The sequence below is a fragment of the Alligator mississippiensis genome, chromosome 4 (assembly GCF_030867095.1).
Source record: "Alligator mississippiensis isolate rAllMis1 chromosome 4, rAllMis1, whole genome shotgun sequence".
NCBI lineage: Eukaryota > Metazoa > Chordata > Crocodylia > Alligatoridae > Alligator > Alligator mississippiensis.
Window position 1 is genome coordinate 210,334,095 of NC_081827.1, and position 27,896 is coordinate 210,361,990.

A 27,896-nucleotide genomic window follows, 5' to 3' on the forward strand; every position below is an offset into this window, starting at 1 on the left:
ATCATCCAATTACATAGTCTGCAATAGTTAATTAATTGATTTAATGAAACCGTAAATTAAATTCAAGATACTTATTTTATTTTTGAGCACACTCGGCACCACTAGAAAATGAGCAATAGATTTTAGACAGCGTTTGAAAGCTGGTAAGCCCCCATGACAGGAAGGCAGGTACTTGCTTCCCTGTGGTGTGGAAGCCTTTAAAATAGCCTGAGTGCCCACTTCCCATTCATTCAGATGTTAGGGGACTTTTATTGTTAAAGAGCTGAAAGGATGTATTAGGCTCTTCTCTGTTTCAGGTTGATTAGCTTGGAATGACAGGACTAATTTATAAACTGGAACCTATATGTCCAGAATACACTTCCACCAATTCAGTTGCTCCGTCCTGTGAAGCGCTGAGGTTTAACCTTTTTTTCCTGTAACTTATTGAAGAAACCATGGAAGAAACTTTTAATTCGCACATGCTTTCACAACAGTAGAACACACTAGGTAATGAGTTCCAGTGACCTATTTAAAGTCTCTCTCAACTGCCTGGTGTTCCTAACCTAAATGTGTGTTAAGGTTGCCTCCTAGAGGTCACTTAAACTTGCTTACCAATTTCTTTTAGTTCTTTCCTTTATTTTTTTTCCTAAAATAATTCTTCCCAAGAACTCATCCAAAATAAATCCCATATGACAGCAAAAGGAGGTGACATCCATCACTTCACCCACCTACAGACTGAAGCAGGCCAATTACAATGGTATATCACTTAGACCCAGAAAGGGAAAACAACATGGAAACTACAGGGGAATAGTTCAAGTGTAATTGCCCATGTTGGAATCTGGGCTGACCTCCCTACTTATTACCATGCGATTATGATTAAGTGGTAAGGCAGTTCACTTTGTGGACCTGTTTCACCACTGTGTTACTCCTGTTTTATGCTTGTATAACTCTATTGATTTCACAGGAGTTGCAAAAAACTGGAATATAGCAGCAGCAAAGCAAGTACTATAACAGATCTTACTTCACAATGCTGCCTAACACTGTCTAGGGGCAGAACTTGATTCACCACAGTAACCAATATATGTGTTTGTAGCATCTGTTTAAGGACTATTTTAGGAGGTGTAACAAAGTCAAAATTCAAGATGGAATGACTGCTAAATGATTTGCTGTCAAATAAGACATACATTAGGAACTGAGAAGGAATGTGACAAATAACACTTTATTGAATCGTTCTTTTTCCATTTCATAAACATTCTCTGTATTACTGAATTCCTAAGAGATCTTGTTTTTTATTAGAAGAATATGATGGCAGCAGAGATGCAGAAGGACCATAGTTAACTCAAAAAAAAAGTTTTTATGGAAAACGTTTTATGTAATGTTGACAACACCTAGAATTGCTATAATTAAACAACAGGAATTTTCAGATTACTTTGTTCAGCAGCCAGTGCCGTCCCTAGGGGTGGACGAATCGGGGCGACCGCCCTGGGCCCAGCACTTTGGGGGATGCTGCCACTGCCAAGCACTGCCAGCTCCAGCTGGTGGCGGAAGCGAGGGGCTAACAGGGCTTAGCTCCCCCAAAGAAAGGGCAGCAGCCTGCATACGCTTAAGCTGTGCATGGGCTGCTGCAGTGGGGGGAGGAACAGGCACACTTGGCTACCCTGCACTTGCACGCAGCACTGCAGCTGTCCCAGCTGCATGCAGGCAGGTAAGTTTCTTTTAATCTTCTTTATCACCCTGGAGGGGTGGGCAGATTGAGACCCCCCACAGTGCACGGGGGAGTGGGGTAGGAGGAGGGTGAATCATTCACCCCCCTGCCCCCTTCCTGCTGCACAATGGGGATTGTCCCATGAAACAACCCAGCTGAGGCCCTGTAACAGGGGGCCTTCTCAGGGCCGATCTCTGTGGCCCGCCCACCTGTTCTTGGGCCAACCACCCGCCTTCTCGCCCACCACGCCTTGATGTTAATTGATTCATTAACAGATGTCAATTAAGCAGGAGGCTGCCCGTTTTAGTGCCCCGATGCCAGGGGGCGCTCTCTGCGGCTCCTTTCCTCCCCAATACCGCAGCCCAAGCCTCGCAGATGGCATCTTGATGTTCATACAATCACCGGCCCCCACGCTGGGCCCCATAATCGTTCTAACAGGACCCCTCCATGATCCCTCCAATCAGACGGCCTCTCCACCTTCATTCGGGCTTAGCCCCCTGAAACTATTTTCCCCTGTCAGGTGTGGTCTCCCCAGGACCTCTGGCTACTAGCCCTGGCCCACCTCCACGCCAGTCGGGACCCCAGGCCCCCAGCTCTTGGGCGTCCCTCGCAGTGGGCCTCTGGCCCTTTTGACTCTCCTGGTCCTCCTGGTCCCTCCAGCATGGGCCAGTCGAGGGTACTCTCTCATTCGGGTCAGGTCTCTAGCCCCTCAGTCTCTCCCAGGGCCCGCCCTCTGGGCCCCTCACAAACACTGGGGTTACCCACCCGGTGGTGGGGGCTAGGGGTTAAGGCGCCCCGACGCACCTTTCACCGGGGTAGTAACTGGCCTGGCATTTCCTGGAGGCTCCCGCACCACTGAGAGCCCCACCAGGCCACCCACTCCCAGCAGGGTGCAGTTTTAGGTCAGGACCAGGACCAGGAGCCTCCTTACTATCCCCTACAGCTCCTCCCTTACCTCCAGATGATCTCAGCAGCCCTCCGGCCAGGTGGTGTTGTTGCCTGGCCTCCAGCAGCCAAACTGCCCTGTTTATATAGGCAGCCCTTGACTCCAAAATGGCTGCCCTCATCAGGTACCTGGTGGCTGCCAGCTCCAGGCCCTTAAAGTGGCAGGCACACAGTGCCCTGCCACAGGCCCCATTCACCATGACTGCTGGGTCATGGGACAGTCAGAGCCTGATGGATCCTCCAGGGATGCAGGTAGGCAGCTCCCGCTACTGCGTGCACTGCAGGGAGCCAAGGGGGGATGGGGGGAGTTCCACCCACCCCTCGGCTCCTCTGCACCGCACCCCTGGACAAGCCACTGGGCTCCAATTGTCCCACGACTCGCCTGGCTGGGCTGGGTCATGGGACAATTGGAGCTCAGTGGTGCCACTTCAAAAGTGGTGTGGTGCAGCACCATGTGCCTCGCTGCCCTGCCTGCCCAGCGGCGGGACGCACATGGCAGCACCCACCGCTTTCAAAGCAGTGGCAGCAGGGAGGCATGGAGCCAAGGAATCCTCCGGCCTGGTGGTGCAGCTGAGGCCCCACTCCAGCCCCCAGCTCTGGGCCCCACTCCGGGCAGTGCATACCTGGGGTCAGGAGCCACCCGGGGTCAGGGCTGGGACTGCTCTGGCCAGGGCCGGGAGGCAGCCAAGGCCAGCCAGCGTGGCAACAGCCAGTGCGGGGCCGGGCAATGCCACTCCTCCGTGCCCTTTCTCCTTCCCCACAAACTTTTCCATGGGGGGGGTGAGCGCTTGCACATTCAGCCCCCACCTCCTCCCCCATTTTTTTTTTTTCTTCCTCCACCGATGCCGCTCCCCATCCCTGCCCTGCCCCAAGCCTTGCACAGGCTGGTATGTCCCAGGCCCTGCACACCCCTAGGGACAGCTCTATTAGCAGCACTTTGCTAATTTAAACTTTTCTATGTTAATCCATTACACCCTAGGGAGATACAGGAGTTCACAAACAAGAAAACTGGAATTAAATATATAAATCAGTAGTTTTCAGTGACAGAAGCAGCATCTAATGTGAAACTGACCCAATTTCATGTTCCCTGTCTCTTTGTTGATTTTTTTCCCCCGTTTATCTGTATACAATACCTTGTAAGTAACCTTAAAATACAAAGGTACTGGAAGGAGATAGTCATATCAAAAGTAACTGAGGTCTATATAAGCTTTTTCGTATAATAACAACACTGATGCTTCTTCATACAAGTGTAGAACTTGGGAAGTCATTGGATATATAAAGACACCAAAGAGGATAGCAGAGGTAAGAAGATGCATACAAGTATGCCATTCTGCTAATATAACCAGTGTGTGATTAAATATAAATAAATAGGTAGAACAAATGGCCTTATTTCTAGGGCCTTGTATACATTCTAAATCTGCTGTAGCCATTATGGAAAGAGAAGCATCCACATTAACTGTTCTAAGGCTTTATGGAACATTTACCATGGCCTAATCTTGGTTACAATTTTAGACCTTCTACTGAATATAATAAAAGTATGCTAACCGTCACTTCCAAATCCATGAAAGGGTTCACTTGCCTGAGAATGGCTCGAGACGCCCTTCATAGGAGATGGTTTTCATATTAGCTGTAGGGTGCCATGGTTTCCTGTTTGAAGTTTTCATAGCTTTGCTAGCAGGTACTCTCTCTGTATCAGGGACTAGATTTTTTTGTTTGTTTTACAGTTTTTCACATTTTCACTACACAAAAAATACACAAAATAATCAGATGTCAATATGTCTCAATACAATGTTAACTTGTATGAAGCTTCCCAACCCAAATATCACTTGGCTTCTGTCTATCTCTGATTAACTATAAGGTTTTTCCCTAGGGAAAAATTTGAGTTTGTTTAAAAAAAAGTTTTTAAAGATCATCAAACCACTTTTTGTACAAAAGGTATCTCTTCTGCATTCTGTGATACTCATTTACAGTCAATAACATCTCAAATTATTTTTATATACTCTGTTCTTCAGATTCTTGTTTACCACAGATATTTAGATCATATCCTAAATTCATCATTACCTTACAAAAGGATCAAAGAGAAAGAGTGGAGAAGGAGCAAGGCATAATTAGACTGGTAACTTTGGCAAGATAAATTATAGATTAAAACTGTGACACTTAATGTAAAGTGGAAAAGTTTAGAAAGTTCATTTTTAAACTGCCATGGTATTGCTTTCTACCTTTAAATACCTGGCACTAGTTTTCATTGTACTTGTGTGTTTAAACGTGTAAAAATTCATTACTCTTTACAAAACAATCCAGAGTTGTATTCTAAAGTGCATTAGCAGAATTAATTGAAGCACACAACTCTGAAAACAGTACATGAAATCGAAGATAATTTATTTTTCAATGCGAGGGCTAGCAAATCAAAACATAGGGGAAATGCCAACATTAATGTTTTATTATAACTGGCAGGATATTTTGTACCCCTAGAATACCAGCCACTTACTAAATATATTATCTATCAAATTTCAAAACACCTTATTGTAGAGATGGGTTAAAACAACTTACCTAAGGGATACTCTTTGCATTTTTTGTTAAAAGATGCATTTGTTATTTATAATCGCAAAACTGGCAACATGACTGTTACCCATATGTCCTATTAGAGGAGGATTTATCTTTAGTCCATTCAGATATACACTAGCTATATAAACTTAATGATAGCTAAGATATTTTGGTGTAGAGTGGTAATTGCACAATTGAAAGTTTAATTAGGTTAAATGATTCACTTGTGTTATGCAAAATCTCAAAAGGAAACTGATACATATTGGTAATGTGTGCATTAGAAGGAGTCCTCAGACTTAGCTGTTTTAATAGAGAGGCAATGAAATCCTGTTCCTAAGGTCCACATGAGTACTGAGTCGTCTTAAAAAAATCTGCATGCGCAGAAAACGTTGTCCAAATTAGAACTGTATACAGAATGAAGATCTCCATCTTAATAGTTCTAGTAGTAAAGTTAGTTGTCTCCATTTAGTGCTCCCTCAGCTGTCAACCTACAACCATGTGTCATTTACATGCAAACCTATTCCCTACTTTTGAAAGACTTTTTAGTCTGTTCCTTCAAACCTAAAGCTCCTTTACAATGTGTGCAAAATACATAACTCTTAATAGGAACTGGCTTTTGAAAAGTAAGATTTAATCCACAGAGCCTACAAAGGCTGATTGCTGATTGAATTTCGCTGCATTTGAGTTGTACCCTTAGGCATATGCACTGATTTCTTCTTCTACACACTCTGAAAAAAGGTGCACGGCTTGGTTAACATCAAAGTATTTGTTCTGCAGGATCAATTCCATCTCACTTATTTTCTGTTTCTCCAGCTTCCTTATCCGTTCCAGAATCTCTTTTCCTTTCTCCTATAAAAAACAAAAATCTGTATTACAAATACGATAGGCAGAAAAGGGAAAGTAAGGGAATGCACTGTTTGACCATTTTAATCTTCTTTCTGCATAGATTCTTACGCTTTGTCTGTAGCAACAGTGCACAGGCAATGCTGTCTAGTTTGTCCAGATTACTTGGTGTTCTCATTCAGATGCTATGTTCTCATTCAGGTCCTTATGTCTCTACTTACTTCATTTCCCTACAAAATGACAACGTTTATGGCTGATGGAACACCTTTTTTGAGTCAAAAGATTCTCAGTAGTTCTTTCTTGTGATAGTATTCAATCTTGGATACCAGGGCCATTTTAGGAATTAACTCTACTTTCTGCCCCTCACAAACCTGGTATTTCTGCCCATGCTTCCCTGCACAAGTTATGTCTATGTTGGATACCTAGGAACTATAATTCTCTATGGTGGTGACAAGAAAGAGGCATATCATAAACATGGCTCATCTTTAATACTGTGGTGTCTTAACCTACTCAAAGCTACTGATACCTAAGATCTGTCTACTACAGCTTTCACCCTTGCTACCATCAGCTTATTTGTGTTGATGCAATTTACAGCTCATTATTGCTACTGAAAATAGTTACATGGACACTAGTGCTGTAAGCATGCTTTAAAATCCCCATTTGTGCCCAGAGCTATATACAACTCAGTTGCTTCACAGATCTTGAGGGAATGATTAGTGCTACTTGGTTACCATGAACTACAACTGGAAAGTATCTGAGTGGAAAAAGAAAAGGAGGTGACTGGCATTAGGAAAAAAAGGAAAAGACCAGAAGCAAGAGTCAGAAAACTGGGAAGCAGCGTGGACATTTTACAGGCTGGGCCTAAGCCTGTCAAATAGAGAAACAGTTAACATACCAATTGGGCCTCAACATTTCTGAAGTGCGTACTAAAGATTGGACTCTACTTCACTGAATTTATATCCTTTGCTGCCCAACATCAAACTGGAACCTTATATAGAATCACATCTGTAAAACATGATGCTTGCAATTCAACCTGTGTTGAATTATAATTTAATCAACATACCTTGCAGGCTTCCATTACTTCAGCTGCATGTTCATGTTTTTTATAGAGTTCGTGTCTTCGATCTGGTTGAGTCAGAAAACGTGGTTTCTTTTTAACTGGGTCATCCTCACCAAATGTTGGTGAGTTGGTTTTTAGTAACTGAGTAATATTTGGCACAAAAATAAAAGGCTTAAATACAGACCTAGAGGGATAAAATAGAACATTCTTCACTGAAACAATTTTAGTACAATTGCCAAGTAAAAGTCAATGAGTCACTAGGTCTTCCATTTCTCTCTTTAGCTTCCTCTGGAGAAAGGCTTCAGAAAACTCAGCTTATTTCTGAGTTAATCGGCACAGGTACATGAAGTCTCTTAACAGGTAAATTAATGTTATACATGTACACAGGAGCTGTAAGATCCTAATTAAGACGTATGCATCCTGCTCTCACTACATGTTTGGAATTAAAAAATTTTAACAAAAATTGCCATTTTAGACCCTACTGAAGTTTTTATTACCCAAGTTAATGCATCACCTGTCAGGGTCTGGGGTTCCTGTGAAGAAATGAATACAAGGTAGACTAGAGTCCTGAGGTAAAATGGAGACCATACTTCCAGTGGTCATAAATCCTCCTTCCATATTAATGCCACTCTCTTTATCTCGAAGAATCTCCATCATTGTTTCAGCAGTTATATTGCCTATTTAAGATACAAAACAGGTTAGTTATGTACAGTGCCACTGACTTAACGAGCATCTACTCTAGAACCTTCCTTGTTTACTCATTTTTCACAGGTAATGTCCATTTTGTTTTGCTGTTTTGTCAAAAAGGCAAGTGTGAAATGACAGTTAGCTAAAGAGAACATCTTTCATATTAAGTACCAGGGTAAGAAGCTACTATATGTCATGAAAGCAATCAATCACCCACCCCATATAGATATACCAAAATAAGCAACATGTTGAAAATACCAAATGAGATTACTATTTTATTATCAAAATATCCTCCTCTGAAAGGAAAATGACAATGAGCTACTGTATTGGACTCAAAAGTGTTTTGCAAATCCCAAACATTTGTTAAGTGTAAGACTAGCAAACAGTTGTTCACATAGTAACTTTCCAGATGAAAATTAATAGTTTTGGATTAAAAGCTAAACTTTAAGTGCTGTGTGGGAGTTAAGCAGACAAAACACAATATTGGTTATTGGGATTTGTACACAGATAATGCCACTAGACTACAGTGAAAATGTAAAAATAATGACAACTGTGTGTGGATTTCCTGTGCATCCTGTTGAAAAATGCAACTCTAAGAGACTAGAGTGTTTCTTATCATTTGATTTCCCAGGTAATTTAGATTTCAAGATGACAGCTAAAATGAGGCATTAGCAAAAAAACAACTCTTATGCCTTGAATGAAATGGAACCACACTAGTATATCCATTTGTGAGGAGGGCAACGTAATTCTTTGTCGAGCAGCCCACAGTTGAATAAAGTATACCATTCAGGTAGTTTGGGGTTCTTGTGGAAATTTTTCTGAGACAGGGCAAAACAGACCCCTTCTTTGGGACTGTCTGTATCTGTAAAACTTCTCATAGTACACATTTTAAAGTAGTGCTTAATGTTCAAATACTGTTGATATTGTATCAGTTTGTGTAGAAGTTCCTAGTGAAGTATGCCCGATATTTTTTACAGATGGCAGTTACAGGCATTGCCTTTTTCTGGTATAACACATGATGGGTCACACAAGAACACAATCACATAAAGAAGGAAATCCTAATAATCTATTAATTGGTTTTTCCATGTTAACGCTGGCATGGTCAATCTTAAAATTCGTAACTTTACTACAGTTACTTCAAATAATTTATCTCTGAATTAGGATTTGCATTTTAATTTGTCATGATGTTTTTAATTGGAATGCTAAAAATAGTTGCAAAGACTTCTGCACAGCTAGAAAACTGCCCTACTTGGCTAATTTTCCCTGGAAATGATGAAAGTTGAAATCCATACCTGACTTCCTAAACAGCGTATGAATATTTAACTGTGCCCACACTCTAGAGAATAGTGGGCATAACTATCTGGGGGAAGCCTGAAAAAGACAAAACCAGCTATATGAAAGAAATGACAGAGGAGGTAGTCTTATTCAATCACCAACTAGTCCAGCAGAGAATAAGTAGTACATTTCTCTTTTCTAAACTACTTAACTAAACTTCTAAATATATATATATATATATATATATATATATATATATATGTTACTCCTAAGTTCACCAAATAGAATACTCAGTGGCTGCTTTTCAGATGTAAAATATCATAGCTATTTTAAGGGGTTTGTCCCCACAGGCTGAAGATCAGTGGTCAGAAAGATTTGTTTTTAAATCCCTTGGGAGAAAAAGCTTAGACAAGTAAAGTATGAAGCCAGTGGATTTTCTCTAAACTAAATAGTCTGAACTAAATAGCTTTTAAGGCATGCATTTAAAAACACATCTACATGAAATTAAACTACATCAGCCCGATAACTTGAACACCTAGCGTGATTTAAAAATGGCTGAGGTAAACGTTTGAAATTGGGGATTTAGAATGAAAGTGTTGATAGAACCTTAACACTACTATAATACAGGTAAATACAGGTATTACGAAGATATGTTCAGTATTCAGAGCCTGCAGTTCCCAGAATGAATGCAGGATTTACATGATCACTGGAGTAGGATAGCTACAGGCAATTCACTCACAAGCATTAAATAAACACTGAAGCTGAGCTGGCAGAGCTCAGCAAAATAAATAAAAAACACACCAGAGAGCAATTTTATTTAGATTCAAATTAATTATTTCAAATGAACAAGCAAATAGAGTGCAATTTTGTACAGTTTGAAGCATAACTAAAAGCTGCCACGAAGCAGCAGTTGGAAGAGATGGTGGCAGCTTCTCGCTAAAGAAATACTTAAGTTCATAATTACGAATTTCTGCTGAAAGTACTGTAAGATTCTTTATTCTGTTTTCAGAGTGTGTTTTTTCTTAGGTGACATAAGTTTAACAGTTACATTTTTAAACTGGTTTTTAATGTTGGTATCATCAGGTAGAGTCTAAAAATTAATTAGACTAAGTAGAATATGGTATTTTCTAACCTTTTTTCCCCAAAATCAGCCCCCCCCTCAAATTGGAGTGCATATTTTGATCAAAACTAAGCTAAAACGTTGTTTAGTCAGGCTCTGCTTTATTATGTTTTATTTTATTATTTTGTTTTATTAATTCTCTGTTGCTGTAAGCCATCTTGAGCCTTCATTGGAAAGGATGGCATATAAATTTCATAAATAAATAAATACTCAAGGAAGCTGTTTTCTTCACTGAAAAAGGAGCACTCCTAGAGAGACAGTGCATGCCATGTGGGTGCCAGGATGGCTGCTGCTTGTGTCTGATCAGCAAAGCGAAGGGTAGTAGTCTTGTTAACCCTCTCATAGCTGTAGCTATTGGCTGAGCACTGTATCTATCTTGTGTTCAAAGCAGCAAGTGAGCTGTTGTTCATACCTTGATGAAGCTTACAATATGGAAACATTTCATTTACAGGAACTTATATAGAGAACTACTTACAGTAAAGAAGTAATTTGCTACTGCCCTTTGCAAAGGCCCGAGGCCTAATCTTGCGTGACACAGCAAGTCCTCCTGGAAACATAGCATCCAAGTATGAAATCGCAGGAGACAGTCTGGCATACCAGGAAGTTCCTGATGCCATACTTTGTGGACACTCTGGCCACGTCCACACAAGCATGGACATTTGTTTACTCAGGACAAGAAACAGTGGCACACTTTGTGCCTCTTCTACTTGCCCATGGGGTATGCCTGTCCCATGCGCCCTCTGGCGCATGGCAGGTTACCCTGGGTGGGGTAGGGGAGGCTGGGACTAGCAACTATGCTAGCCCCAACAGCCTTACCCCGGGGTACTGGGGAATTCCTGCGGCTGCAGCCGTGGCAATCCTGCCTCTTGGAGCCTCCAGCAGCTGGAGTGTGGCCCTGGCCGGTCAGGCTCCGGTTTTGGGCAGTGCGTGCTACCCATGTGTACTGCCCGGCTTTTTTCACATCATTTTTTTGACCCTGGGATCTCCCAGAGTCAACCCCTCTCCCCTTGCAACATGGAGAACACCTGAATATGTGGTGTGTGTCATGGCAGATGGGTCTGTGGAGCCACATACCACATGGCCACGCTTGTCTTGACACAGCCTCTGTTTCCAGGAGGATTTACTCTATATCAGAGTCAACCATAACTCTGGAAAAATCTTTTTTTCTACATTCTTTTGCCTTCCAAAAGCAAGGTATATGCCTTATTTAGGAGTGTGCTGTATGTGAAAAAACATGATAATATTTATATGAATACAGCACTCAATGGTTTCTTGTTTTAGACACTATAAATCTATATTCTCTGCTACAAAGTTCTATGCAGTCTCGTTTTTGTAGCTGTGAATTTAAGTCTACTTTTTATTTTCTCGTAAAGTAGGTGGTTGGTAAGTGGCCCATTAATACAAATCCTTGTGAAAGATATAACAACAAGACCCTGACTTTACTTGGCTTGACCTCTAGGTGTAACTGCAGCTTTGCATGTTTTTTGTGTACCTGTTTTCTCTAACCCCAAAATGGCAAAAACAATTAAAGAGCTTAAAAACAAACTAATTTTTAAAAATACTATCACTCCATTTTCAAGTCACTTAAAATCAACTGAATGTATTTATAGCAGATATATTAATCAGATTTGATTTTAAAGCATACAGATTAGTAAATATTTGTTGTCATTTTCTTGAGTCAGATAACAACAAAGGTACCTTTGTGTTTATTCAGTAGCTTGTAACCTTCACAGTATCTGCCCCTTGACGTAGTCATTGTGGCTGTATTTACGTAGGAATACACAGCAGCAAAATCAAATTCTTTTTCACCATCCCACCAGCCTTTGCTCTTCGCATATGCTCTCATTTCTGGGTGTTCCCGATCGATCTTGGTGGTTATGGAGAATTGATTAGAAATATTCCGCACACCCTCTGTTTCGTAAGTGGGAAAAGAATGTATTTTTTGTATGTTATAGATTGATTTTCTTCCCATGTCTTATTTGTCTATGGTAAGCTTACTAGAAAATGTGATATATTTAGCAACTTCTTAAACTTTTTATTTTTGACTTTTTTTTGTATCAAGTATCCAGACCATATACAAATTATACTGCTGCTTCCTCAAGCAGCTGCAAGATTCATTCTTTTAATCTTCACACCCATATTCTTTGAAGAGGAAGGCTAGTGTCAGAATATAAAGAAACACTGAACAGTCTTAAAAACTGAGCTTCTTAGTCCTTGTAAATAACTTATTAAAGTCATATTCTCCATCTGCCAGTTAATTTCTCTTGTGGAATTTTTTCTGATGCTCCCTATTACTGTATCAAATTTTACACATCTATATACTGCCCTCAAAACTTCATAATTCTACCATTCCCATTTTACCATTATCAAGTTTCACATTGCATAGGGTCCTCCCATCCATGAGTGTTCCCAACTTCTTCCAATTTCATCAGTCTTCCATCCTAAATAGCCTTATGTATGTTAAGGCCTCCATCACCTTATCCATAAGCCTCCCCCCATCCATTTAAGCTCTTAAAGAGCCATTTTTGTTGTATGCCATGCTGTTTCTAGTTACCTAAATACCAGTTTCTTCTGCCACATCCTAATAAAACAGCATATGAAAAGCAGGGAAATGCTAATGCTACTGAACTGGGAAGATTTAAAATCCTAGTAAAGATTGTTAACCATACCTTCTATTTTTTCTGCCGCCCAGTATTTTCCAGAAGTCTCCAATACCCAAGCCTCCTTTCTGTCAGCTATCAAAAAGCTATTATGGTAGGTAAATACCATTTGACTCTCCATACAGTTTCCACCCTGTCCATATTTTTCTAGCAAGTCAGCAATGACAGTAAGGGCCTTTTCAGCTGTATCAGCTCTTTCAAGTCCAAGTCTAAAACAAAATTAAGATATTTGATTTTGTAATAATAAGCCTTAAAATTGTCTGCAACCTTAATATTCAAGTTAAATCTGAACAATAATAGTGATATTTGGGGGAGGAGACCTCTTCACAGGGCACAAGGAAAAAGCTGCCAGACCTGACAGCTGAGAGTCATTAACCTGCAGCGTGGTGGAACTAACTTCCTGCCCAGCCTGTACTGAGGAGGGTTATGCTAGTCTCAGAGACTGTCATTACACTATGACACCTTCAATACATTTTTCTGGCCAAGTGAACTAGGCAACGATAGGTGGCCTTTCTCTGTTTCAAAGTACAGGGCCTGTGACAAAGGCTGAAACTAAAAAATTGGTAGTACTTCAGGCAGTTGAGGAGACGGAAAGAGACTTAAGAAGGCCACAGCCCCAATCCTCAAGTGCAACTGTGGCGGCTGGAATTTTGATGGGTACCAAACCACTCAAAACCCCTTGAGGACCTTCCTTTGTAGAGTCTCAGTGCCAGGTCAGTGTCTGTGGATTAGGTATCTGTGTCAAGAAATGTTTGTATCTGAAGACGAACAGAACAGGCAGAAAGAAGCCTAGCCTTCAGAAGCAGGGAGCCAACGTAGGAAGAGTGGCTTATCATAACTTGACAGACATGAGGCTAGACCTCCTCCAGACTTCCCCTGAACTGCCCCCACCAACCTAGCTGTGTGGGGGAAGAGTTGCAAGATACTCTGAGGTGATACCTGCTGTGCCAGTGGCTATAAAAACTGCTCTGCCTTAACCCCAGCAGCCCAAGCACTGACCGCGCGTTTGAGTTGGACTGCGCGCCTGGAGTTTAACCCCATGCATTTGAATACTGTCAGCCTCTCTGCCAACCTGACGAGGTCCATGCCCAGGAGAGCTTCTTGGTCCTGGATTTCTTCTCTTCCCCACACGGCTTCGTTCCCGATGCAGACCCCATGCTCGTTGGCTCCCATTTCAGCCCCCCACAGCCAGGCCGGACGGCTCAGGACCACAGCGTGCGTGAGGGGCGCCTGCTCGATCTCGATGTAGGTGCACTGTAGCAGGGACAGGCATAGGCCCAGACCCGGGGGACTCACTCGGCTTCCCCGGGCTGCAGCCCCCACCTGCCCGCCCGCCAGCCACTCCCGCTCTGTTTGGAGGGCAGCGTCCCGGGCGTGGGCTCCCGGCGGCAGGACTCTGCCTCCCCCCCGGGCAGTCCCGCCCGCGCCTGCGCGCGGAGGGGGCGGCGGTGTTGCTCCTAAGCGGCTAGTGCCGCTAGCGGGCGGGCGGGACGGGACGGGACGGGACGGGGTGGGGTGGTACCTGGAGGCGGGCGGGCGGGCGGCGCGTGGTGGGCGGCGGGGCAGTGCAGCACCTCCTGCACCTCGCCGGCCGCGCGGTCCGAGTTCTTGCCGAAGATGAGACGGGCGCCGGCAGTGGCGGGCGGCAGCGCCACGAATGTGTCGCAGGAGCGCAGCGCGGCCATCCCGACCATGGCCCTAGCCCTGCCCGGCCGGGGGTCACGGGGCGGGGCCGCCGGGTCGCGGGGCCCCGCCCCCGCCGGAAGCCCCGCCCCCGCGCCGGAAGCGGGGCGTGAGGCCGGACGGCAGGGGCGCGAGGACTCGGCCGGGCTCGGGGCAGCAGCGCTCTCACTCGTAGCCGTCGCCGCCCGTCGCCGCCATCATGGGGAAGTCGTTCGCCAACTTCATGTGCAAGAAGGATTTTCACCCAGCCTCCAAGTCCAACATCAAGAAGGTGAGGACGGCGCGGGCGGACACTCCCCGCCCCGGCATGGGCCCCACCTCGCCAGAGGCCCCCCGGACAGGACCGACGGGTCCCTCTGCCTCCCTGGGCCCCCCTACCCGCTTGCCAGAGTGTGACCCCCCCTGGACCCCTCCCCCCACACGGGCACCCGAGGGGCAAGGGGAGGCTGATCTGGCCTGGCCCCCCAGGAGGAACCGCCCCCCCACCCCTCGCTAGCTGTTCCTGGGGCCATAACCCCCTTTCTAGCAGCCTGAGCTTGCCCTGGTGGGGAGGGTGCGGGTCGTGGCCTGTCCCCCTTCCAGGGGCATGCACAGGCCTGAGTGAACCTGAGCTGTGGAGTCGTCCTGGCTGTGGAAGGCCCCACCCAGCCTGTAGCATTTCTGGATGCAGCAGACAATAATAACACTGAGACGAGATGTGGCGGTGGCAGGGGGACACTTCTCAGCAGGAGAGCTGGGGTCAGACCAGGAGAGCAGCCAGGTTGGGGAGGTGGGAAGAGACTCTGGGGCTTGCAAGAAGGTTTATTCAAAGAATTGTGATTCCTTCGTGACTCCCTAAGCAAGCCCATTTATCAGCATCGGCGAGCTCCTCAGCTTTGTTTTCCGTTGGCAAAGCAAATCTAAAAAATGGCAAATTTTCTAGCACAACAGCTCCATGGACATGCTATTGCTGGATGTTGCACCCATTGACATACCTATGTTTGTAGGTTACAGGTTTCAGCCTGTACTGAGAGGTCCAAATCATAGTGTGGGCACTGTAAGTAATAGATAGCACCTTATAAAAGACCAGAAGTGGGGAAATTGTATTTTCTAACTTTTCAAGATGGAGGTTACTAGATTAGTGCAGGAAGGATGTCCTTTTTATTTTAATACTTTAACACAGTTATCCAACCTATCACAGACCAGTAACACTTCAAGCTTCTGCCCGAGACAGATTTTTCACATGGATCATATCTACGTAGAAAATTATGCCTGGTTCAGTTAAAATGCAGTAGTACAGTTCCAGAAGAACTTCATGTTTATGTGCTCTTATTCTAAAGCAAGTGCCATTTTTCCGTTATAACTTAATACACAAGCATCCCCACGCTTGGTTATTAAGAATACCTATTCCTGAATAGCTGTTTTGCAATAACTCCAACGTGGACAGACATAACTGTTAGTTTCTTGTGGAATTATGCCAGTATAAGTTGTTACAATGGAATTGTTATTGTCCACATGCTCCTATAGTTGGGGTCAAGCCTCTGTAACTTCAGTCCATTTTTTAGTATGATTTCTGTATTTTTTCAACAAGTGACTCTGACATGACTGACTGCATCTTCACTGAGGCATAATATATAATGTAAGGAAAGTGGTCAGTATTTTTGTGAGAGATTAAATTTGCACATAAAAATTAACATATGATGAATATATTATATGTGAAATTAACAGCCCAAAGAATAGCATCTAATACCTATATTAAATGAGACTACTGTATGCTAAAATTTACAATCACAAGATAAGAAATTACACTGGTTAAATAAAAAGGTTAACCCTGCAACAGGTTCATTGGCTGAAATGAATACAAGAAAAATGTCTGCTTAGTAGGGGTGTGCAAAATGGGCCATATTCAATTTGGATTTGGATTCAGCCCAAATTGGGGACAGTGATTCGATTAGTTGATTCGGATGACTGTCCCCAATTCGATTCGGCCGAATCTGAATCTGAAGATTCAATGCTGATTCAGAGAACCACCGATCGGCCATAGACACAGGTTTAAATGTTTTTTCTACATACCTTGAGATACCAGGTGTGGCTCATAAACGCTGTGATCCTGGGGCGGATGGAGCATCCCACAGGAGCGTGGGGGGCTCCTCAGTGTTCTCGGCGGCATACCCAGAAGTGGACCATAAGTACTTCCAGTCCACTTTTGGGTCCACCAGGGAGTGCACAGAGGGGGCCCTTCAGCTAGGCAATCAACCACAAGGGGGATCCCAGGTGCCGCCTCAGTCCCCAGGAGGCATCAGTCACTGAGCTGGGTGGACAAGAGGGGAGCCTCCCAGCGCACTCCCTGGCAGACCCAGAAGTGGAAGTGCTTCTGGTCCGCTTCTGGGTCTTCTGCCAAGCATGGTGGGGACCCCCTGTACTCCTGTGAGACGCTCCATCCGTCCCAGCATCTCAGCATTCACGAGCTGCCTTGTACCTTGAGGTATATAGAAAAAACATTTAAAGCTGTATCTATGTCCAAGTCTCTGAATCACTCCAAATCAATTTGGTGGGTTCTGATTTGATTCGGAGAGATTAAAGTGTTTCCTGATTCAGATTCAGAAATTTGGCCACCAAATCGGGCCATATCTCCACCAAATCGAATCAGGGACCAAAGCTTCGCATAGCCCTACTGCTTAGGGCAAGGTGGAGGCAATGATTTCGGGCAGAGGGCCGCTTAATGAGGTTTGGCAAGCTGTCAAGGGCTGCATGAGTAAGCTTGCACCTTGTCAGGTGCCCTGCCTCCTGGCTGCCATCTTGAGACTAGAAGCCCCACCCCTGGTATTTGCAACCAGAAGTTTCTCCCCTTCCCCCCCAAATACTCCTTTTGGGAGGGGGCAGGGCTGCCATCTTAGAACAAGAAAAAATCAAATCATACACTAGAAGTCAAACACCTACTATAACGTTGTTACAAAAAATATTTTTGTCATGATTTGTATTTGTGTACTGTATAAGAAGTGATTGCATAATAACTGAAAAATAAATTCTTAGTCTTTTATATTATGTGGAGGGGTGTGGTTGGGGGTGTGTGTGGTCAGGGGCAGGTGGGTGTGTGGGTGGGGAGAGTGTGGGGGTGTTTATGGTGGGTATGGGGGGACTTTGTAAGGGGGTGTGGCTGTGTGGGGGGCATAGGGTATGTTGGGTGGTTGGGTGGCATTTGTGGGTGTGTAACTGGAACACACTGTCCTCTCCTGCAGTCAATTCAGGCAACGCTGATGTGTTTGTGTGGGGTGTGGGAACCGCCCTGCACCTCCCCCCCCCATGACACAGCAGCAGGCAAGGGCATGGGTGCTGGCTCTGCATGTCACCGTGAAAAGTGTAGCCCCCCCGCTGAGCGGTTTGTTTCCCCAGCACTCCACGCACTCGCCAGAGACAGGAGAAAAGCCCCAGGCTCTGGAGCCAGCTACTTTCACCGCCACAGCCTGCTCCAGTGTTTCGGGCTTCCCTCCTGTGCCCTGTGAGTGCAGGGAGCACCAGGCAAACAAAAGGCTCAGCAGGAGCTGCACTCCTTGCAGCGCTGGCTGGAGGCAGTTGCTGGGCACCAGCGCCAAACAGACACCACCCCCATGGCTGCTGCTGCCCCCGCTACCTGCCACGGCTGTGCGGCATGGGGGAAAGTCCCCGTGTCCCTGCCCACCTGAGCTCTGTGCTGCTGCCACCCTCCCTGGCTCCACACTCCCACTCAGCTGCCGCTTCCCCTCCCCACTTCCTGTCTGCTGCCCAGAGAGAGCAGCGCACCAGGGAAGCCTGCAGCAGCAACCCCACTCATGCTAGCTGGGCCAGGCCTTCCACCAAAAAGGGTGGTGGGAGTGTGAGGCATAATAGGATATGTTGGGAGCGGGCATAGATGCCTTGCTGCCACCCTCATACCCACCCCCTGGCTCAGTGATTGGTGCCTTCTGCATCTGGGGGGGCACCTGGGCTCCCCCTGTGGCCAATTGCCAAGCCTGGAGGGCGGGAGGGAGTAGGGGTCCCCCATGCGCTTGGCAGCGGACCAGAAGTATTTCTGGTCCGCTTCTGGGTCCACCGCCGAGCATGCTGGGGGGCCCTCCATGCTCCTGTGGGATGCTCCATCCTCCCCACCTTTGCAGTGTTCAGGAGCCATGCCTGGTACCTCGAGGTGTGTAGAAAAAACATTTAAAGCTGGCCAAATTGCTGATTCTCCGAATCAGCAACAATCTTCCGATTCAGCTGAATCGAATTGGGGACAGCCATCCGAATCAACTAATCGAATCACTGTCCCCCGATTTGGGCTGAATTTGAATCTAATATGGCCTGTTTCGCACATGCCTAGTAATAGGTTCTCAGATCAAAGTGTAGCATCAATCCAAACTAGTGACTGGCTTGCCTACTAATTGCACTGAGCTCAGCATTGCACATACCCATTTGTGAAAGAGTGCATGGAAGCATTTTATTTCTCCCTTTGGGCAAGGGGGTTAAGTAACTTATGGGTTCTTAAGCCATCAAAGCTTTGTTTGTAGCCAGCCCACCACCTCTTGCTGAGATTCATACCTCTAGCTGCTTCTCACAGCCTGGATCACCTTTCAGCACATGGCAACAGCAGGAAGTGAGGGGTGTAATATAACTGACAAATCCATTTTTATCATTTCTGTTTTATCTCAATAGAGGAAAACAAGCTGATGTTGAATGATGATATTACCTCTGCTTAATACCCTTACCTACCATTGATTTCCTCTATTAGCTTACTGGAATCCTGCTGGTTAGAATTCCATAAGTATTATCCCAGTGCAATAAATGTTTTAATTTTAATTGTATGTACACAATCAGGAAAAATGTCTTTGGAATTACATCACACTTATTTAACATTTGTAACATAACGTTCATTTGTTGTACAGACAAAACGCATTACCAAAACATGTTACCAAAAGTATATTGATTCTAAAGTAATTTTATGTGCAGTAATGTTTTATTTTTATAAAGAAAGTGTAATTAACTAGTTCGTGTGTTTTATGTAGGTATGGATGGCAGAACAGAAAATATCTTATGATAAGAAGAAGCAAGAAGAGCTAATGCAACAGTATCTTAAAGAACAAGAATCTTATGATAATAGGTGAGGACCAAAAAGAAGTAAAAAAACCAAAAAACAATAAAACTGTAGCTTTCCCTTTCCTTATATATAGCAGGGTTGGCTAACCTGCAGCAGGGATGCCACAAGTGGCAGATACAGTAGGGAGCAGAAAGCAGAGCAGAGAGTGCAGGGCAGGGGGCAGAAAGCTGAGTAGCAGATCGGGTATGGGAAAGGAATCAGAGTGGCACTTAAGGAGGGTGCGGGGTTAGTTTGTGGCATGTCTACCAAAAAGGTTGGCCACTACTGATATGTAGTGATGTACAGAAGGAGGCAGCTTACCCTCAGATGTTTTGAAGCGTCTTCTGTACCAGCTCTCAAATTTCCCCTTAGTGGAAAAGAGTTCTCATTCCTTTGGGACAGTGATTTGCTAATTTGAATCTGCTTGAGGGGTCACGAGCATGTTTTTATGAACTTTCTTTTTTTTTCCTACTTGCTCTTCCAATATTCCTTGTGTATTTGAGTAAGTGCCATACTACATTCTCTGCTTGGGGTAGCAGGTAACCTTACATGGTTCTACATTTACATTGTACATATCTGTTTTGCACAGTGCTGTTAGCACAGAATTGACTTTAAACATTCATTGTTATGCTGTGCAGCGTTGTCTGCAAAGTTTGAGCACTGTCTACATTCTTTTGATATTTAACCCATTGCATTAAGATTAACAGACAAGAAATTATTAAAGGTCACAACACTTTTGTGAATCTCTTTTGTGTGTTTTACATTATTCCTCCAAAGCGTATTTTTAAAATGTGGATATTTCATATCCTGTGTCCTAAAATCCATTTAATTTTTAGATTGCTTATGGGTGACGAGCGGGTGAAAAATGGTCTTAACTTCATGTATGAGGCCCCACCTGGAGCAAAGAAAGGTACTTCTGATTCATTCTTTTGTTGCAGCTAACAAGAAAAAAAAGAATTTTATACACAACTTCTTTAAAAAAATTGAGGTTGCAAAGTCATAGGCAGTCAAACTAGGAAATTAATTATTAAAAGAAGACCTGATTAAAAGTTGCCTGTGTAATTGCAATTTAACTCCCTCCTCCCACTGTATGTATGCTGTGTGTATTCGGTTCTTAACGACATAATCGCATACTACTAATTTTTTTTTAATGTCTTGAATCAAGAAGAAATTAGGGAACTGTTTCCCTGTGGGAAGAGAGAAATAAAAAAGTTTTACGGCAACAAGAAGAGACATCTTGACACAAAGGTAGCCCTTCTGATGAGTCTTAAGCTTCTGCTCCAAGGCATGCTAGAACTCAACAAAATGGGGAAGGTAGACCCTCATTTAACCCTAATATGATTCTTGAACATGTCTGAAAAATATAAAATGTTCCAAACAACTTTCAGTCTGATGCCGACACCTAGAAAATTTCCATCTGTGCAGTTAGTTTGGTGAAGTTGGGCACCTTCCTTTAATTTGCTTATATTATGAAGTATTGGGCTACCTTACTTATTGCAGTGCTTTGAAGTCTGAAAAACTACCAGTATTTTTTTATATGTTGGACATTGTTAAAAGTTAATGGGTGGCATGAATAAGGTAGCAGAGGTAGGGGAGAAGAAAAACAATTATAATGGAATATGCAAGTTTAAATGTTTACCAAATAGGCTTTCAATGAGTTGGTCTTATCTGGAAAATTTGAGCAGAAAAAGTCTGAATCCACAGTAGAAATTTCTGGAAATCAGTGGGATTTTTTTTTTATTTTTAAGCATGTTTTGTAATTATTTAAGTCAGGGGTGTTGAACTCATCTGTCCCCTAGAGCCAAATGATTGGCACAAGGCTGGTCCATGAGCGAGATCAGCCATATAGATACTCCCGCTTACATGCTTGATCCAGCACATGCAGCACCCACCCAGGCTGGTTTGGGATGCTGGCCCAAGTGGGCACCAGAGGTGGCAGCACCACCTGGGACCCAGTTGCAACGAAAGCTGTGGGTGACAATGCCACCCAGGATCCAGTTGCAGCACAGGCCCAGTCCAGTGCAGCATGTGAGTCAATGGGACAGCACTGGGGGCCAGATTATGGGACTCCATGGGCTAGGTCTGGCTTACAGCCCATATGTTTGAGACCTCTTATTTAATTTAAAGGCTTCTTTAAAATAATCCTTTAAAAACACTGCCAATTTAATTCAGACACAAATATAATATCTTAACTTCTATTATTATTAGCATTAACATTACTTTTTAAAATTACCATCAAAATATGGGAAATCTTGTTTTTCCTAATTCTCCTAATTTTTCTGATGGTATTTTGTAGACACTATATTCTCTCTCCCTGTGGAGCTAGTTTTCCCAGATCTCCTGTTTATCCTCAGTGAGAAATGCTTTTTTTCATACAAACCTACAAAACTAAGCAATGAACATAGAGCCTGACATGGTGTCAGAATAATTGAGTAGCAGATTAAAAATACTTGATTTGTGACAATAATAAGATTTATAGTTAGCAATGTCAGACTTACTTATGTTCTGCTATATCCTTAAGGTAGCAGCCCCTGTGGGGAGCAGCTAAATGGTTATCCAGAAATACAGATATTTTTTAAACCTATTCTAAAAGTACGGGCAAGAAACTAGTAACCACAGAGGAAAATGGGGCAGTGATTTGCCATACTTTTGCTAGCCCACAGAAACTACTAGTATGAGTCCTCTTACCCAATGCTAGATGAAATATAAGCTGAGGTAACTCTAGACTGAGAGGCTGGAATGCAATACAGCATTTACCATAGAGCAGCTGACAAACAGCAAAACCCCGCCTCCTTTTCTGCTGTGGTAACTTGTCTGCCCCTACCCTAAAAATTCCTTAACCATACTTTAACAAACAGTGTTTTTAAGTTACAGGATTGGTGCTTCTGGCTTTCAAGTCTTTGTACCATATTTGGAATTTCCATTTAAGAAGAAATGTGTTCACATGAAGAATATCATTTTGTTAAATAATGTTCCTTTATAAACATTTATTTCAAATACAGAACCCAGGCCTGCAAACATTTAGACACTACCTTTTGAAATCAACTAGTCACTGTAGCAAAATGTAAGTTTTGGAACATTAGCAAAATTAAGGTCCTAGATATTGGCACATCAGGTGATTTTGATACTTTGCTTCCATCAATAAATGTAGAACTGAAAAACGAACTTCAGGAGAACTATATGATTTCACTGAAGTACTCCTGAATAAAGTTGGAAAAATTTGAGAAGAAAGAATACTGTATATATTTGCCACAGCTATATAATTAGATGTTTGTTATTTTTCAGTATTTGTAATATAGATTTACAAGAGGTGAGTTGTATACTAAATTGATCTTTTAATGTAAAGTATGTAAAGTATTTCCTGACAATAGGTAGTGACATTATTATATAAACCATTCATATTTAATTTTCAAAGTATATATAAGCAATCTGTTGAGTGTATGATTAATGTAGTCTTTGTTGTTTTTTCCTCATATTTTTCTGACATTCAAACAAGAAACGAAAGAGGTAATTCAATACGTCGATTCTTAATACTTTTTATTTACTTACTTTTGAAATGTGACATGGGATTTTCCATACTGCTGTGTTTGTTGTTTTTACAGCAAGAGGGAGAGACTGAATACAAATTTGAATGGCAGAAAGTAGCTCCGCGAGAAAAGTAAGTATGAAATCCGTCCTTGGTGCTAATATACATGCCTCTCCTTATTTGTTTTTTCTTCTGAACTATTCTTGGCAGGTGGTTTCCCTTTGGTTAATCTATTAAGTGCTAATCTTACTGCTTTCTACTTTTCTTACGCTATCACAGTTTCACAGTTAAGCTTCTAATGCTGGAACACATCACTTAGTCTGTCAGCTTAGTTTTGTCTCTTGTCTGAGTTCTGGCTTCACATTTCAACAGATCAGTTTTACTATTTGACACTTAAGTACGGCTTTGAAATAGACTTGTATCCTCTGTACTACACTTTTTGTAGTAGTTATGGATATGATATTTTTCCTAGTTATTTGATTTCTATTTTACTTGGTCTTGAAAATTTAATCTTTCTTTCTGTGTGTGTATAACAGATATGCTAAGGATGACATGAATATCAGAGATCAACCATTTGGTATCCAGGCAAGTTACATAAATTTCACTTTATGGTTATCTTAAGAATATGTCAGAGGTTTATGTAATCACTGGATGTTTATGTGGACTTTTAATTTTCCTCATCTCTCACTCAATCAATTTATAAGCCTTGAGCCTAAGTACTAGAACAGGACTGTCTAACTGGTGGGCTAAGGGCTACATGCAACTCCTGAGGAGTTAAATCATGGCCCCCAGGCTCCTGATCCAGGTACTGCTCCCCACTTTGTTTGTCTTGTTGCTGCCTCCAGAATCCCCAGGCTCTCCCCACCTCCAGTTCCCACTGCCTGTCTCCACCCCTGGGGGTGGAGAGGAGCAGTGCGCCTCATGAAGCCAAAGAAGCCTCTGGTCATAGGGCCTGGGAAGTCTGGGGTGGGGGCCACATCATGTTGTCTGTACAAACAAGAGACCTGCATGGTGTGGCCTGCCACAGGGAAGGAGCCCACGTGGTACAGCTGGGGCAGCACAGGAGATGCTTGGTTCATGTGGTGGGTGGCCCCTTCAACCACTCAAAAGTTGGACAGCACTGTACAAGAAGACAGGAAGCTTTGTTAGCTCAGTTCCATCAATACTCTTTGTTCTTTAGGTGCGGAATGTGAGGTGTATTAAATGCCACAAGTGGGGCCATGTAAACACTGACCGAGAATGTCCTTTGTTTGGTCTTTCTGGAATTAATGCAAGTTCAGTTTCCAACGATGGTTCAGGTAGGCATTAAGAGAATGTATTTGAAATGTTTTGAAAAGATACTGGCCAGACTTGTTACAGGTATTTCTCAGTTCTAAATTAGGGATATATGATTATATCCTACTTCAAACAGATGAAATAAGCAAAGATTCTTCATTCAAATGTAGTTTCTGTTTGTAATATCATGATAGTCATATTTCAGATTCAAAAGATCGAATTAGTAATGATTGAAAAAAATAATTTGAATATTGTGGTGACATTGCTCTGTCCGTTTTCATGGGCAGTTAGGTCTGAAGCAGCCTGATGCCCTATATCAGATGTAAAAGAAGATACTTTTGTGTTAAACAAGTTAGTATGATCAGTCATCAAAATCATACAGCCACAATTGAGGCTGAAACTGAGAGCCAGGACAAGTAAGGGTACACTGAATCAGACTGAAAATGGATTTTTTCCCTTTAAATATTTAGACACTTCATAGATCTAATAGGCAAATAATTCACAAGTAATAATTCCTTTCTGCCATCTTGCTTGTTGAGTAGAAATATGCTTTCAGCATTCAATTATATATTGACTTATATTATGTGGTCTTTCTCCATTAATAGTTACTACACTAAATTTATTTTAAATGAATAAGATAACTAATTTTTTTTCAGCTATCAAAAAAGTCATTTGTACCAAAATTGTGACATCTTAACACTTTTTTGCAATCATAACAAAATTTGTAAGCGACTCTAGATGCCCTGAGAGGGGTACATACTAAAAACAAACAAGGAGACTTCACATTGAAACTTTCTGCTTTGGGTCATACAAAACGTTATAGTGATAGAATGAATTGTATTTTCAGTTCAGATGCTCATTAAGATCTTTGCAGTCAGTACCCTTGATAATGTTCTGAGAGAAGCCATAGATTAGAGTTGAGTTCTCTCTTAGCATACCAACTCCCTTGATATATCTAGCTGGACTGGTTCCAAAAGGCAGAAAATGGTTCAGTGGGGTGAAACATCAGAAAATGTTTAAAGAAATGGTGTGTTTTCATCCATAGTTGCTACAGTATTAGGCATTGTTTGAAAATTGTACCATCCTAATAATAGCCACTAGTTGATGGCAGTTATCCTAAACCTCTATTCAAGGGCTAACAACATGGGCGGGTAAAATAAGGCCCATGGGCTGGATTTGGCCTGCCAAACACTTCCTTCTGGCCTGTGGCACCCACCAACTAATTGTACTCCGCCAAGCCCTTCCACCCACAAGGCGCCCACTATACACACCCCGACATACCCTATTACACCTCACTTCCACCCTTGTGGACAGAAGGGCCCGACCCAGCCAGCACACAACTTCTGAACAGGGTTGCTGCTGCCACTGCAGCTGCCAGGGGACCTGCTACGCTTCATCCGCATCTCGCTTGCTCTGGGTAGTAGGTAGGGAAGCAATGGGGGTAGGGTCAGCAGGGGAGCTGCAACTGGGTGGGAGCATGGACCATGGGGTTGGCAGCAGTGTGAAGCCTGTGCCCAAGGGCGTGGCAGCAACACAGAGCTCGGGTGGGCAGGTTGTGGGTGTGAGGGAGAGTGGGAAGGTGTGGGCACCCCCCTGCTCCCACCCATGGCACGCAGCCTCAGCTGATGGTAGCAGTAGGCAGGGGTGCTTGGGGCACTGGTGCCTGGTGGTATGCGACTCTGGCCAGCACTGCACGTGGGGGCAAGGAGCGCAGCCCAGCCAGGCCGCCTCTATCACCAGGGCTCTCCACGGCGCACATTCAGTTTCCATATTCACATGCTAGTGGAGAGAAGTTCAACGCACTGGAGCCAGCTGCCTTCACCACTCCCTGCTACACAGGTCCCGGTATTACGCGGGGAAGCTGGAGCCGGGGCTCCTCTCCACCAGCTCTGCCAGCGGAGTCCCGGGACGTGCATGGCAGGGAGCAGTGAAGGCAGTCGGCTCCAACATGTGGAGCTTCCCTCTGGTGGCGTGCAAGTGTGGAAGTTGTACATATGAGGTGGGGAACCCTGGAGATAGAAGCAGCTCAGTTGAGCTTTGCTCCTCGCCCCCATACGTAGTGCTGGCCAGAGCCGCACGCCACCAGGCACCCCCACCTGCTGCTGCTGCTTCTGTTAGGAGCTGCACACCATGGGGAGAGTGTGGAGGTGTCCCCCCAGTCTCCCTCACACCCCACAAATGCCACTACCCTCCCACATATACCCCCCCACAATCCACCATACACACTCTGCTACACAATATACAACACTAAGACTTTATTTTTGAGTTGTTATACAATCACTGCACACCCCCTCCCCGGTTGGTTTATGTCAGTATAAACCCATTGATTTAAATAGAGCCCTATAATCACAAAATTAATAAATAAGATAATTTTGTGCCAGTAGAATTTTAGCAATGTTCCTACATTCCTTCTCCCTACTTACGTTGTCCTTCTTGACTGATATTGTTTACTTCCTATCATAATCTCTCATGTTGAACACTTTTAGTAATTTTAGATGCTTTTTTTCACTTAGATCAGAGGTTCCCAAACTCTGACAGATTGCATACCACCAATTTAAAACAATACAACCTTACCACCAGCAATTTGTACAGTTCAACCTTAAGTACCACCAGCAATTTTTATCATATAAAGTCATAATAAATCTGTTAACTGCATACCACTGGTGGTACCTGTACCACAGATTGGGAACCGCTGACTTAGATAAACTGCTCCTGATATATACCACTCACTAATACAATGTTGAAGCTAGACTACATGAATGGTGGAATGGTTGGTAATGAATCTCAAGTTTATCAGTGGTATGCTTTTGAAACTAGGACTTGTTGTCTCATGAATAAAAAGCTGCATTTCTAGCTATGTTAGCACCAGTGGGTGGTAGCACATTTAGTTCATAGATGATAAGGAGTGACTTACCTTGCTCATTGCCTATTCCATACACTTACAGAAACACTTAGGCTGTCCTGTCTACAAAATACAATAAGAGTGCTAAAAACTTCATTGCACACTGTTTAAAAGAAGGGTTGAAACATGTTGTATCTACATGATGGGGAACCATGTAAAAATCATATTGCCTTCTGTCTCCAGCCATGTTTGAAATCAGTTGCATTGTAACAAAATTCCAAAGTCTTTAAGGGAATGTTATACTAAATGTAGAACAAACATTTCCTTTCCAGGCCTAGTCTGGCAAATAAGGTGGCAGCAATTATGCTACTAACAAATCTTTATTGCATGGAAGAAGAGAGGGGACTTGCCTAACTTCAGAGATTTTTGAACATTCTGTTTTGTCATAATCAGGAAACAAAAAGAAGAATTTATTAGCTAACCCTATTAAAATGCAATTGGATGTTATTAGAGGACTGCCTGTTTTGTTTCAAATAACATGTAGTTTGAAGTGGTAGTTTTAAATCTGGTGAGTCTAAGGGTAATTTTTTTTCAAGTATATAGGTGACTAAGAAACCTAAGTCTGTTTGAAAGCCAATACTATTTACAGTTAATGCAGAAGCCGTTTGTTTAGTTGAGGCTGAG

The 27,896-nt window shown here is 43.3% G+C and overlaps 2 protein-coding genes across 3 annotated transcripts in view; one reads left to right on the forward strand and one right to left on the reverse strand.

The window, feature by feature from the left end:
• Positions 1 to 1,179: 1,179 nt before the first annotated feature.
• Positions 1,180 to 14,534, reverse strand: SCRN3 (secernin 3). The gene is made up of 7 exons (XM_014599338.3): positions 14,341 to 14,534; positions 13,891 to 14,072; positions 12,828 to 13,027; positions 11,857 to 12,069; positions 7,591 to 7,753; positions 7,080 to 7,260; positions 1,180 to 6,022 (listed from the first exon to the last, which is right to left on the reverse strand). The coding sequence occupies exons 2-7, from the start codon at positions 13,989 to 13,991 to the stop codon at positions 5,867 to 5,869; spliced, it is 1,014 nt and encodes a 337-aa protein (XP_014454824.3). The 5' UTR covers positions 13,992 to 14,072; positions 14,341 to 14,534; the 3' UTR covers positions 1,180 to 5,866.
• A 65-nt stretch (positions 14,535 to 14,599) lies between these two features.
• The window catches only part of CIR1 (corepressor interacting with RBPJ, CIR1), a 37,256-nt gene continuing 23,959 nt past the window's right edge, over positions 14,600 to 27,896 (forward strand). Inside the window, exons 1-7 of one of the 2 annotated variants that reach the window (XM_006267511.4) lie at positions 14,600 to 14,772; positions 19,499 to 19,593; positions 20,406 to 20,479; positions 23,066 to 23,076; positions 23,172 to 23,227; positions 23,632 to 23,680; positions 24,276 to 24,393. In XM_006267511.4, coding sequence (XP_006267573.1) covers positions 14,701 to 14,772; positions 19,499 to 19,593; positions 20,406 to 20,479; positions 23,066 to 23,076; positions 23,172 to 23,227; positions 23,632 to 23,680; positions 24,276 to 24,393 — 475 coding nt within the window. In that variant the 5' untranslated portion in view covers positions 14,600 to 14,700. Of the gene's footprint in view, positions 14,773 to 19,498; positions 19,594 to 20,405; positions 20,480 to 23,065; positions 23,077 to 23,171; positions 23,228 to 23,631; positions 23,681 to 24,275; positions 24,394 to 27,896 lie in introns of those variants that run through there. The other variant, XM_059727277.1, reaches the window with a different exon arrangement.